At 57.2% G+C, this 13,667-nt stretch overlaps 1 protein-coding gene across 1 annotated transcript in view; it reads right to left on the bottom strand.

Annotated features, from left to right (window-relative positions):
• RAMP1 (receptor activity modifying protein 1) overlaps positions 1 to 13,108 on the bottom strand; it is a 41,901-nt gene extending 28,793 nt beyond the window's left edge. The window contains exons 1-2 of the mRNA XM_068966448.1: positions 13,037 to 13,108; positions 2,732 to 2,870 (exon numbers count right to left, since the gene is read on the bottom strand). Coding sequence (XP_068822549.1) covers positions 2,732 to 2,870; positions 13,037 to 13,088 — 191 coding nt within the window. The 5' untranslated portion in view covers positions 13,089 to 13,108. The remainder of the gene's footprint in view (positions 1 to 2,731; positions 2,871 to 13,036) is intronic.
• Positions 13,109 to 13,667: the final 559 nt, after the last annotated feature.

Genomic DNA, 13,667 nt, shown 5'->3' with positions numbered 1-13,667 from the left:
GTTCCAGAAAAACATCTACATCTTCTTCATTGACTACACCAAAGCCTTTGACTGTCTGGATCACAACAAACTGTAGAACATTCTTAAAGAGATGGGAATACCAGACCACCTGACCTGCCTCCTGAGAAATCTATATGCAGGTCAAGAAGCAACAGTTAGAACTGGACATGGAACAACAGACTGGTTCCAAATAGGAAAAGGAGTACATCAAGGCTGTATATTGTCACCCTGCTTATTTAATTTATATGCAGAGTACATCATGAGAAACACTGGGCTGGAAGAAGCACAAGCTGGAATCAAGATTGCCAGGAGAAATATCAATAACCTCAGATATGCAGATGACACCAGCCTTATGGTAGAAAGTGAAGAGGAACTAAAGAGCCTCTTGATAAAAATGAAAGAGGAGTGTGAAAAAGTTGGCTTAAAACTCAACATTCAAAAAACTGAGTTCATGACATCTGGTCCCATCACTTCATGGCAAATAGATGGCGAAACAATGGAAACAGTGATACAATTTTTTTTAGGGGGCTCCAAAATCACAGCAGGTGGTGACTGCAGCCATGAAATTAAAAGACGTTTGCTCCTTGGAAGAAAAGTTATGACCAACCTAGACAGCAGATTAAAAAGCAGAGACATTACTTTGCTGACAAAAGTCCATCTGCTCAAAGCTATGGTTTTTCCAGTGGTCATGTATGGATGTGACAGTTGGACTATAAAGAAGGCTGAGCACTGAAGAACTGTTGCTTTTGAACTGTGATGTTGGAGAAGACTCTTGAGAGTCCCTTGGACTGCAAGGAAATCCACCCAATCCATCCTAAAAGAAATCAGTCCTGAATATTCATTGGAAGGACTGATGCTGAAGCTGAAACTCCAATACTTTGGCCACCTCATGCGAAGAGCTTACTCACTGGAAAAGACCGTGATGCTGGGAAAGACTGAAAGCGGGAGAAAGGGACGACAGAGGATGAGATGGTTGGATGGCATCACCTACTCGATGGACAAGATTTTTAGTAAACTCAGAGAATCGGTGATGGACAGGGAGGCCTGGTGTGCTGCAGTCCATGGGGTCACAAGGAATCAGACACGACTGAGTGACTGAACTGAATACCACGCAATGGAACATGTTCCCAGGTCTCAGGTTAGGGCGCACACATCTCTAGGGGCCTTTATTCAGCTGACCAGCTCGCTAGCCCCAGCTGACTTGCTGAGAAGCTCTCACAATGGGGACTTCTGCCTCTTCCTCCCTCAGTGGTCTTGATTTCCTTTTTAAATAAAGAAATTTCCTAGCAACCCCGCTCCACTCCCCCGCCCCCTCCGACTTCCAGCTGAATCATGCTTGGCTCGGCTGGGAGGACGGCAGACTCCGGCCTGGCGGTAACGATCCTGTCTGCACTCTGAGCACAGGCGGGAGCCGTCCGCGGCGGCTTCATTTCTAGGAACCTGTCACCAGTGCTTCGTTCAGCATGTCACCTACCACTTGCGCTGCCTCTTCTGCTAGGCCACTGGTTTGCAATCTGTCTACACAAGTCACCTGTACAGAGCTGGGTGGTGGGGGTGGAGCACGGATCCCCAGGGACTCCTTGGTGTCTTCTCTGCATCTTAATAATGTGTGACCTTTCATTTAAACACAAACCCTTCAGAGAATCGGGAGGCCCACTAGCCTGAAAAGCTGATTTTTAATAGCCTGTCTCCCCCTTTGATTTCTAACTCATGACTGATTTCTCAGCTCAGAATAGGAGACCCTGAAGGCCAAGGAGGAGGAGGACAGGGGGGAGACCCTGCCGGGGTGGCTGCTGCGGAGCCTCTGCTCAAACCCTGGAGGCAAGCGTGGGCTTCACCTTAACTGCAGGAGGTTGAGGAACCCACACACGGCTCCTGTGTGTCCTGGCCATGCTGTGAACAGAGGGAAATCCTGGTACGGACAATGTCGGAGCCTGGGCTGGAAACCTGCACACACACTGGGGTCCCCGCGTGCCTGGCTGGGTTGTCCACCCCGCTGCGATCTCAATGTTTGGAGGGTGCTTCTCTTTGCCTTTCCTTGCCCACTGCAGCCCCCAGGGTCCACACACTGAATCAGAAACACAGCCTAGGAAAACTCAGCCTTGAATATCAACCGCAGACAAGCTGATTGCTGCTGGCTGCCCTAGAAGATGAAGGAGCCAGGCCTGGGTGTGGGGAGCTCTCGACCTCATCGAGCGGCCGAGGGGGGCTGGGATGCACCCTGTGGTTCAGGGGGGAGGACATCTTGGGAGAAGGACTGAGTCGGGAAGGAGAAGGGGCTCATGTCCAGCTGAGGGGCGTGTCTCCACCCCACGGTTCCCGGAAGCTCCGAGCCCGAGCCCGCCAGGCAGGTGGGAGGATAGGCTGGGTCTCGGGGATGGTGGGAGGCTGCGGGGACCACCCTGCACCAGGTGGGGGGCCTCCTGTCACAGGGACCCGGGCCCCCCGGGCGCTGGCTCTTGCTCCCACTACCAGCATCCCAGACTGGACCCAGCCCAACAGAGCCCTCTGCTGCCCGCCGCCTCTGCCTCGCTACCCAGCTTGAGCCTGGTCATCGAGGTCATGGCCCCTGCCCTCCCCACGTGCCCCCCAGTGCACCCCCCCTTTGCTCTCTCTCTGGTCCCAGCCTGTGGCGCAGGAACCAGCCTGTCGGTGAAGAATGGCTCCTGGGGCCTTGAGGGAGACCCTCTCACAGCATCCCCGCCGCCCCCCGAGGACACCCCAGACTCACCCGATGGTCTTGCCCCAGTCACACCACAGTGTCCTTCCGATGGCCTCCATGTGCGCCTGGAACTGGGGGAGGCAGAACTCCCGGAGGAAGGTGCCGTGGTCGGTGTGCTGGCAGGCAGTGGCCAGGCAGAGGTGGGTCACTGCAACGAGAGCCCCCGCACGACAGTCATCCGCCCAGCTTGCCCATCCCTGCAGGGTCAGGGGCTGACTCCACCCTTCGCGGCCCACACCCACCAGCAGAGTGGCCTGTCCGACTCCGAGGCCACCCGGATGCCCTGGGGGGTGCCGCGATCCCGGGGGTGAGGGTATGGGTGGGGCGTCCAGGCTCCAGCTGGATCATGGCATCATCAGTCGCTTCGGGGCCCAGCAAAGGCCCACCTGCTGACGGCGTGTCTCGCTTCGGGGCCCAGCAAAGGCCCGGCTGCTGACGGCGTGTCTTGCTTCGGGGCCCAGCAAAGGCCCGCCTGCTGACGGTGTGTCTGAGACCGCCGTCTCCCTGGGCTCCAGAGTGGGGGCTGCACGTACTTTGGTCTGGGGCACATGTCTGACACTCATGCACCTTTTCGGCCTCACCCACCCTCGACCTGGTTCCTAAGCCTCCACTTTGCAGACGCGGAAACTGCGGCAGCGAGAACAGCCTGCAGGGACTGGACACAGGCTGATCACCCACAAGGCCCCTGCGCGTCTGCCCAGGGGTTAGGGGAGGAATCAGCCCGCCCCAGGGAGCTGGTGAGCAGCACAGGGTCTTGGAGACCCCCGCCCCGCTCTTCCACCAGCGTGTGCTGGCCGGGCTGTACCACCCAGCGCTGAGCTCACGTTCTCTGGGTCTGGGTGTTCATTGGCTAGAAACCAAGCTGCCAAGCTGTCACCTGAGCTGTTCCTACCCTTCCGCTTGTGGGGACTGGGGGGAGGAACAGGCGGTCAGTGGTGCTGGCTACAGGTGACAGAGTCGGCGGGCTGGCCCCAATGAAGGCGAAGGGAAGAGTGCCCTGGGGGCCGGGAGGGCGGCCAGCGCAGGGCCCCTGGCAGGCAGGGGGGCAGACCCTGTCTCTGTCCCCTCTGGAGTCCCAGGGGCTACGTGGTGGCAGGGGGCTCCACCCTCCTCTCCAGGGTCCACGTGAGGACCTCCAGCGCCCAAGTCTACGTCGCCCACTGGGGGCGGGAGACTAAGGACTCCACTTACCCAAGTGACAGATGGCAGGCTGGACACGTCTTGCCAGGGGCCCGAGCCAACAAAGTGCCCTTCACAGCAGTACAGGGTAACACCGTGATTTGTTTGTTCAGTCGCTTAGTTGTGTCTGACTCTGTGACCCCATGGATTGCCCGGGACTGTGATTAACTCTGTGATTAGTCACAAATAAGAAGCCAAACACAGGGACCCACAGCACACGGAGACAGAGGTGAAGCTGGAGGCAGGAGCTGAAAAAAGCCTCATGCTTCACCCCGTGGCTCAGGTGGTAAAGAATCCGCCTGCGATGCGGGAGACCTGGGTTCCATCCCTGAGCTGGGAAGATCCCCTGGAGGAGGGAAAGGCTGCCCACTCCAGTATTCCAGCCTGGAGAATCCCACGGACTGTATAGTTCCTGGGATCACAAAGAGTCGGACACGACTGAGCGACTTACTGCACTGCACTTCACTTCACTGCCTGAGCGCCGAGGGGCCCGGTCCTGCACCCACCGCCTGGAGGGTGTCCCTCTGTCCCCCAGATCTGGACACGCACCCTGGGAAGCAGGGAGGACCCCGGGGGTTTTCAGCCAGAGAAACCAGGAGTAATGGGTAGTGGGTGGGGGAGATGAGAGGCTGGCGAGAGGAAAACCCCCTTGGGGGAGCCCCTGGAGAGGACCCGCAGGCGTGGGGAGCAGCCCAGCCCACCCTGGGTGCCCTGGGATGGGACCCCACCGGGTCCACCTGGCACAGCTCACGCACTCGAGGACCAGCTGGTGGAAGGGGCTGCTCTCAACCTGGGCTCCATCCAAACGCCCCTGAGAAAGCCCACCTGCGAGCTACGGGGTCACACGTAGCTCGGGAGGGCTTAGACACTGGCTCATGGAGGAGCTCCAGCTGCGTTCCGAAGGCCCCACCCCGGTGCCCCCATGCCCTAAGCACTCTGCACATCTGCCGGGCTCCGCCCGCGGACCACCTTTCCGCGCAAAGCCCAGACCCAGATGCGGCCCGTCCTCCTCCGCGGCCTCCTCCCCGAGGTCCTCCAGGCCTTATTTGGGGTGGGCGGGGGTTTTCCTCTCCTTTGGCCGCTCTCTGATCGCCCGTCGCCCTCCGGGCTAGCCAGCGGCTCTGCACGTTGTTACTTGTCAAATGAACAAGTCGGCAACACCGGCTTTAGCATAGCATGTTGTGCGTGGGGTGCTGCGAGGCGCCTCGAGCGCCCTCAGGAGGTCAGGACCGGCACTGGGCTCCCCTCCTGCGAAGCCAGGGGCTGATGTGGGCGGTGGAGGGGGGTCCACAATGGTCCCTCACAATCGTTCCGGGCCTCAGGTCATGCTGGAGACCGCGCTGTGGGTGCGAGCCCTGCTGCAGGGCCTGCCCCGTGGCCTCGCCGTGGCCCGGATCCGGGCTGGCCCACAGTCGGGCAGCTCCCACCTCTCTGGGAGCCACTGCCTGTGTCCCAAGGGTGGGCCCTCTGCTCTGTGGGGACAAAGTCCGGCTCTCACCGCTACCCTTTGTTTCCTGCCCTGCAGGAGCCCAGAGCTGGTTGTCCCGGCCTTTCGACAACTGGAATGAGGTTGGGCAAGCTGCTTGGGTGGTGAATCTGGAAACCAGTTTCATTTTAAGCACAGGAGAAGGATGCTGGGTTTGTTTGTTTTTATAAAAAACGAACCTGATATAGTTTTTTTCCTTGCAAAGAGAGGCCCCATCACAGCTTTAAAACTGAATACACTGCCCAGTGTTTTAAAACCAGCTGTTTGAGACCAGGTGGCTCCTATTCCCGGGTGTCTGCGACGTTAATCCTTCACAGCGCGTGTCTTAAGAGGCCAAGTGCGAGGCTGCCGGGCAGAGAGCAGCAAGTTGAGGCAGGACTTGCCTTCGTGTCGGCGTTGTTCAGTGCAGGGAGGCTGGCTGGGGCTGGAGGGGCTCAGAGAAAGCACGGAGAATGCCCCCGGCCCTGGCAGGGAGAGGACCGGCAGTGAGATCGCTATGGCAACGGGCCTGGGGCCAGAAAGACAGGGTGGCCAGCGCTCCATGGGGGCCCTTGGGGCTTGGAGGCCTTTGGGCTTTCTAATGAGCGATGAGGGCCCAGGGGAGGACCCGCCAGGTATCTATCCTCACCTGTGCCCTTGGCCTGCTGCTGCATGCCTGCAGAACCAGCCCGTCTTGCTGCCGCGCAGCTCACGCTGCAATTGCAGAGACGGCCCTCCCAGGGCTGGGGTCACAGTTGGGGGGCGAGCCATGGGAAGGGCCCCTCCCTTGTTAGAGTGGCTGGCCAGGGAGCTGGGCTCAGAGCATCCTCTGGCGGAGCCTGTGGGCCTCTGGGCCCCAGCCCACCGCCCCCACCAACCAGGCTGGGCCCCCGGGCCCCGTCACTTCTGGGCCAGTTTCTTTCTCTGTGAAATGAGACCCTCCTGCACCAAGTGGGCCAACAGGGCTGGTTTCCAGAACTCATGTCCACAGGACCAGCCGCACTCGGCCCTCCCTGAGGGTCTGTGGTGTGAGCGGCCCTTAGTGACTCACAGCGTGTGAGCCCCGTAGGGGTGGTGGGAGGGGGCAGGAAGGGGAGGCAACAGCGGCACGCTTTGAAGGTTGTGGGTGCACATGCTCACAGTCTTGAGTCCATGAGGGTGCATACACATCCCAGGACCTTCTAAGTCACACACTTGAAATGCATTGTTTATTCTATGCCAATTACTCAATTGAATTGCTCAGTTGTGTCCGACTCTTTGCAACCCCATGAACTGTAGCCTGTCAGGCTTCTCTGTCCATGGAATTTCCCAGGCAAGAGTACTGGAGTGGGTAGCCATTCCCTTCTCCAGGGGGTCTTCCCGACCCAGGGATTGAACCCGGGTCTCCTGGATTGCAGGCAGACTCCTTAACTGGCTGAGCCACGAGGGAAGTCACTGCTCAATTAAAATCAGTAAATCCGGGGGACTGTTGAGAGCGGCGATCCGAGAGCTGTGATCTCAGCTGATTTTCACGCTGCCTCTGCTCTTCCCTATTTTCTGCAGGTTAAGGAATGGGGTTTCTAAAGTGCCACCTCTACTCTACCCGGAACTTTTCCTAACAGCCGCAGGAAAAGCCTTGGTCTGGGCGCTTCTGCAGAATCACCTTCTGCTCCCCCACTTGGGGCCAGCACGCTGGGAACCATCCACCCCCAGGACTCCCCTGGTTACAGCCACTTGGGAGCCAAATGCCCAGGAAGCTACCTGCTTGGCCAGTCACTAAATGCCCCAGAGGATGACGTAAAGAGCACTTGGTTTGACCATGTTACCTTCAGCCTTTCTCCATTTACTCTGGAAAAAGAAAACAAGAACCCAAAAGACAAAATGAAAAAAAACAACAACTCTGTGTGACAAGTGAGAACTCCTACCCAACCCTCAAGGCCCAGTGAACAATCACCTCCTCCGCCCTGCCCAGCACAGAGCCCTCTCCGACTGTGCATCGCGCCATCTTCTAACTGCTACTAGGAACCCTTCAACAGCCAACCACGGAAGGGGAGGGGGCCTCAGAGCCTGTGTGTCCTGCATACTCAGCGCCCCGCCTCAGCAGATCAGCTGGGAGACCCCTCACTCCCATCCAGGGACGGCTCTCTTAACGCTCCAGGTCTGTTCTGGCTTCTCGAAAGCCCCTGGCAGGCCTGGCACCATGCGGCCCTAGTGTTAGGAGCTGGGGGGAGTCACCAGCAGGAGGGAGTGCATCCCTTATCTGCACATCTACCCGGGCCGCAACATCTTTCCGCACAAACAGACCCTGGAATCTGCCCGAGACAATAAAGCCTCACGCAGAGGGGCCAACCTCCGTCACCTCACTTCACCTTTGCCTTTCAGGCCTCTTCCCCAAAACACGAGGCTTGCTATTGCTGTTGTTCAGTCCCTCATTCATGTCCAACTCTTTGCAACCCCATGGACTGTAGCACACCAGGCTTCCCTGTCCTTCACCATCTCTTGGAGCTTACTCAAACTCATGTTCATCTAGTCGGTGATGCCATCCAACCATCTCATCCTCTGTCATCCCCTTCTCCTCCTGCCTTTGATCTTTCCCAGCATCAGGGTCTTTTCCAATGAATCAGCTCTTCGCATCAGGTGGCCAAAGGATTGAAGCTTCAGCTTCGGCATCAGTCCCTCCAGTGAACACCCAGGACTGATCTCCTTTGGGATGGACTGGTTGGATCTCCTTGCAGCCCGTGGGACTCTCAAGAGTCTTCTCCAACACCACAGTTCAAAAGCATCAATTCTTCACTGCTCAGGCTTCTTTATGGTCCAGCTCCCAAGTCTGCTATCTGATTCATGGACTGCTTTCGTTCCAGTCGACAGTGGGCTGGAGCGTGTGAGAGTGAGGCAGGCGTTATCATCCGGTCATTTGCCGGGTAAACTGCTGTCTTTGATCCTCCCAGGTGAGGTCTGGCTCAGGAGAACCCTTGCTGGTGAGCTTCTCGGGTGTGGGGGTACAGAACCCTGGAAACACACACAGGTGGGTGCTGCCCAGGTGGGTGCCGGGGGCGGCCTCTGGTCCCTGGTCCCACAGAATTCACCGGAGAACTCCACCCGGGAGGGAGGGGGGTGGGATCAGGACAATCATGACAGAGACACCGGGAGGTCTAATGAGCAGGAAATGAGAGCGGCCTTGCTGTGCTGAGACGCCTGGGTCCCCTGCTCCCCTGCCGAGACTTGGCCACGGACCCTGCTTTAGCGAAGCTGCTCAGAATCTGCATTTCGAATCATCACTGAAGTGATGTCTTTCAATGTCAAAGAAAATACTAACATAAAACAATCTTAGGGAAATTTTTTTTTGTTTTTTCTCCATGGACAACAATACTGTCATTATGTTACCAAGAATAAGCTCTTGTTTAGCCTGGGAGCCTCTTCCCGCTGCTGTGTTGACATAACCCTCCTGGCCAAGAACAGACGCATTCTCTAGAAAAGTTACCAGCCCCAAGGTCATCCTTCCTGGAGCAGGGGAGGGCTGGTGCCCAGGACATCCCTGTGGGCGCTCCATGGGGGCAGTGGGAGGAGGCTGGGGGGACAGGGCAGAGCCCCAGCAGTGTCCTGTGGCCTCCACATGCCAGGAGAATGCTGAAGAGCAGGGGCAGGTGGGTGGGGGTGGCACACAGGGCTGGCGGGGGTTCCGCCCCTCCCCAGGCTCCCCGTCTCCTTCTTGGATTTCCCCTGAGTCCCCGGCAGAATGACAGGTTCTCCGGCAGGGATCTCGCAGCCCCCCCACCCACCGGTGTGTGCCCTTCTCAGAGCCTACCATGCGTCTGCCACCCACTAGGCCCACCACCCTGCTGGGCACACGTCTGACTCAAATGTGACGGGGTAACGGACTGGAAACGTTCACCTCTCGGGGCTCACTCAGGTCTGTCTGTCTGTCTTGTCCTGCTGCCCCCTCCCCGGGGCCCCTGCGACTCCCGGGATGGGACCCTGCCGCACGGCCCCCATGTCCAGCCGAGAGGACAAAACGGAGAATTGGGCCTGGGTCCCGGGTCTCTCCCCGAGACTGTCCTGGCGGGCAGGCGGGCCTGGGCCAGGGCCCTCAGAGCGGGGAGCCCTTCGTGCCAGGCAGCCCTCAGGAAAGACGGGCTCTGGGCCTGAAGGCCGCCAAGCCCAAGGGGCTGCTCTGCTGACAGCTCAGCGTCTTCACTGGAATTCAGGTCACACGGGCGCTGCCATCGCACACTCTGCCAGGCGCCGTTTCTAACCAAGGACAAGCTATGGGATTGCTTCATCCTGGGGGGAAAGCAGGAGGAACCGACTTTCCCCAAGTAGCTATTTGCCCCGAGTAAGGATTTCACCTAAAATCCTTCCTTGACCGCTTCTGATGTGGGCATAAACGTCTCTCAACAGCCCTGGCCTGGTACTGACAATGTGCATACTGCCAGGCACGCAGCTGTAGAAGAAAGACGGATGCCCAGAAACGTCTCCCTGCCACTACACACACAGGGTGAACAGACACACTGAATCGATGAGCAAAAAAAAGAACCTTTCAGATGTGGACTCCAGGATTAGAGCCGCCTCCGGACTTAAAGCAGCATGACAATCTGAAGCAGTCATGTGGACTGCATTTCCTGTGATGTCCTGGTTGGTTCCAAACAGCTACCCTTGTATTTATATACAGTCGCATATTTCAATAAACACAGTGTTAGTCACCCAGTGTCTGACTCTTTACGACCTTGTGGACTGTAGCCCGCCAGGCTCCTCTGTCCATGGGATTCTCCAGAAAAGGATAGTGGAGGAGATAGCCATTCGCTTCTCCAGGGGGTCTTCCTGACCCGGGACATAGCAGCCTTGCAAGAAGTACCCCCTCCCCCAGCACGCCAGGGAGGTGCGTGTTTCCCAGGACAGATGACAGAGTTCATACAGGCCAGCGTCGGCCAGCGCTGTCGAGTGAAGGTGGGCGCATAGTAACAGGTGCTTACAACGAAGTCATCATACACGGACTCCGGCTCCTCTGGAAATGTCCCTCTTTTCTGACCGATGAAAAATAAGAAATTCCACCTTGCTATTCTGGGTAGCAAAATCTTCATCACCAAGGGGCTCTAGCTCACACTACCCCTTGGGAGGAAAAACATGTGCTCTCCTAATTCTTCTGATTACCGCTGGGCTCCAATGACACTAATTAGCTGATAACCTCATAAAGCTGTGTTTCTTCTTCCATGATATGACATTAGCCAGACCTCTCAGAATGTTAGGGTTCCAGGACTTTGACCTTCCACCAGAACATGCATTATTTTCTTGGTGAACAAGGAAGGTCTTTAATATGTGATTATGATAAAGTGTTTTATTTACATAAGCTTTAGAGGGTGCAGCTTCTGGACGGTAGGAAAGAGAATTTGTTTATTTATGCTTAAAAAAGGACTCAGCCCAGCTCTCTACCTTGCTGAAAGAGAAATACTCATTTCTTAAGAAACTAAAACAGTACGTTCCAGGTCAAACCCACAGACCCTAGTGCAAAAGAAGAGAATAATATAAGATTCTGCTTTTTATATAACCAGCAAAAATGCTAAGTGGCAGGATCAGCTTTCAGAGTACATTCTGTTGAAGTAGATGCTAAGGCTTTTGGGCAGCTCCAACATTCCTTGGCGAGGTGTGGGAACTGGAAGCCTGGAGTGGCAGCCTCCCGCCTCCTAGACAAGCCCTGCGGCCCCTGGCTGCCTCGCGAGCAGCTACACGGCAGTGTGGGGTCCCCTTCCCCAAGGGCAGCGTCACTGCTCAGCGGCCAGGACACAGCTACCGGGAAGAACCACGGGGGCCTCCCTGGGCCACCGGATTCTTCCACCTTACATGACTGATTTGGTTTTTATTCAATGGTAACTAAATACATGAAATGAATCCAATAGCTGAGGCAGTTCAGGAAGGTTGCTTAGCATTTTATGAAAACAGTGGGAAGAGGGAACTGAAGATGACAATTTCTGCTAAATTTTGCAGAGTGAGCTGCAGGTTCCTGCCACCACGGTCTCAGAACAAGAGGCAGGTATGTTCTGCCACCTCCCCAAGAGTCCCTCTCTGGACTGCTACTAGCCACACATACACACACACTGGCAAGTCAATGCACACACACACATACACACAGATTGGCAAGTCAACACACACACACACACACAGATGGGCATGTCAACATGCACCCACACAGACTGGCAAGTCAACGCACACACACACACACACAGAGTGGCAAGTCAATGTGAACACACACACACACATACACACAGATTGGCAAGTCAACATGCACCCACACAGAGTGGCAAGTCAACGCGCACACACACACACACACACACACACACACACAGAGTGGCAAGTCAACACACACACACACAGAGTGGCAAGTCAATGCTCACACACACACACAGACTGGCAAGTCAACACACACACACACACATGCACAGAGTGGCAAGTCAATGCACACACACACACAGACTGGCAAGTCAATGCACATGCACACACACACACACACACACAGACTGGCAAGTCAATGCACATGCACACACACACACACACAGAGTGGCAAGTCAACGCTCACACACACACACAGATTGGCAAGTCAACACACACACACACGCAGAGAGTGGCAAGTCAACTCACACACACACACAGACTGGCAAGTCAATGCACACGCACACACACACACACAGATTGGCAAGTCAACACGCACCCACACAGAGTGGTAAGTCAACTCACACACACACACATACAGACTGGCAAGTCAACGCACACACACACACACACACACACATACACACAGATTGGCAAGTCAACACGCACCCACACAGAGTGGCAAGTCAACACACACACACACACACATGCACAGAGTGGCAAGTCAATGCACGTGCACACACACACACACAGATTGGCAAGTCAACACGCACCCACACAGAGTGGCAAGTCAATGCACACACACACACACAGACTGGCAAGTCAATGCACGCGTGTGCACACACACACAGACAGATTGGCAAGTCAACACGCACCCACACAGAGTGGTAAGTCAACTCACACACACACGCAGACTGGCAAGTCAACGCACACACACACCCCCATACACAGACTGACAAATCAACACTCACCCACACAGAGTGGCAAGTCAACACACACACACACACAGAGTGACAGGTCAACACACACACACACACACACACACACACACACACACCCACACACAGACTGGCAAGTAAACACGCACCCACACAGTGGCAAGTCTACACACAGACACACACACGGCAAGTCAACACACACACGGCAAATCAACACATACACACACAGAATGGCAAGTCAACACACACAGAGTGGCAAGTCAACACACACACACACCCCTGTGGAAATGCCCCAAAGAGAATGGCTGGCCTCATTTCTACAAAGGAGGCTTATCTACAGATCAGCAACTGTTGGCTGTGAATGTGTCAGATTTTCAGTTTTAGCCAGTTTTCTAGGTAAATGGTCCGTGGTTCTGATTCTGGAACCCGAAACCGCCCGCAGCCCGGAGCCGGGGGCCAAGGTGCCACGAGGGCGGTCACGGTTTCCTCCGGAACCTGAGTGCCCGCGCCCCGCGCCCCCGCGACGCCTCCGAAGCCGCCCCTTCCCCGGAGGGAGGCGCCCCCCGCCCGCGGCCGCGTCCTGAGCCGGAGCCGGGACCCCCGCCTACTCACCCAGGAGCAGCCAGAGGCCACGGCACCGGAGGCCGCGCAGGCCCGGGGCCATGGCCGCAGCCGAGCCGAGTCCAGCCGCCAGCCGCGCGCCCGCCGAGGACTGAGCCCGCCGCACGGCGGGCGGGGGCGGCAGCGGAGCGGGCGGGAGGCGGCGGCCGCGGGGCCCGGCCCACTGCGGCCCGCGGCGGGTGGAGGGGTGGCCCGCGCGGGGATGGGGGCCGCGCCGGGACCCCGCAGGGAGGGCCCGCAGCAGGCGAGCCAGGCTGGCCAGCACCTGCCGGCCGGGGTGCGGGGGCAGACACTGCACCAGGGAGGCGAGCGCGGGGGTAAGGCTTCGCCCGAGAGGAGAGGAAGCCGCGCAGGGAATCCAGGACCCTCCCCGGGGGACAGCACACTCTGGCGACGACCTCGACCGAGGCACGGATGAACCTGAAGTGTTTGCCACTTGTTTAACTGGGGACGGCTCTTCTAAACAGGGCCTCTCGATGCCAACCCGGGCACCCTCTCCTTCGCTCTGTGGGTTACAACTGCTCTGCCTCAGGGGTCTACTTTGCAGAAGACCAAGGCCATCCTGGCCCATGCGCCTCGCCCAAGGTGCAGGCACTGGGGTTCCTGAGAGGACAAAACCAGC

This window comes from Capricornis sumatraensis, chromosome 2, assembly GCF_032405125.1.
Source record: "Capricornis sumatraensis isolate serow.1 chromosome 2, serow.2, whole genome shotgun sequence".
NCBI lineage: Eukaryota > Metazoa > Chordata > Mammalia > Artiodactyla > Bovidae > Capricornis > Capricornis sumatraensis.
This window is presented reverse-complemented; position numbering and strand designations above follow the sequence as displayed.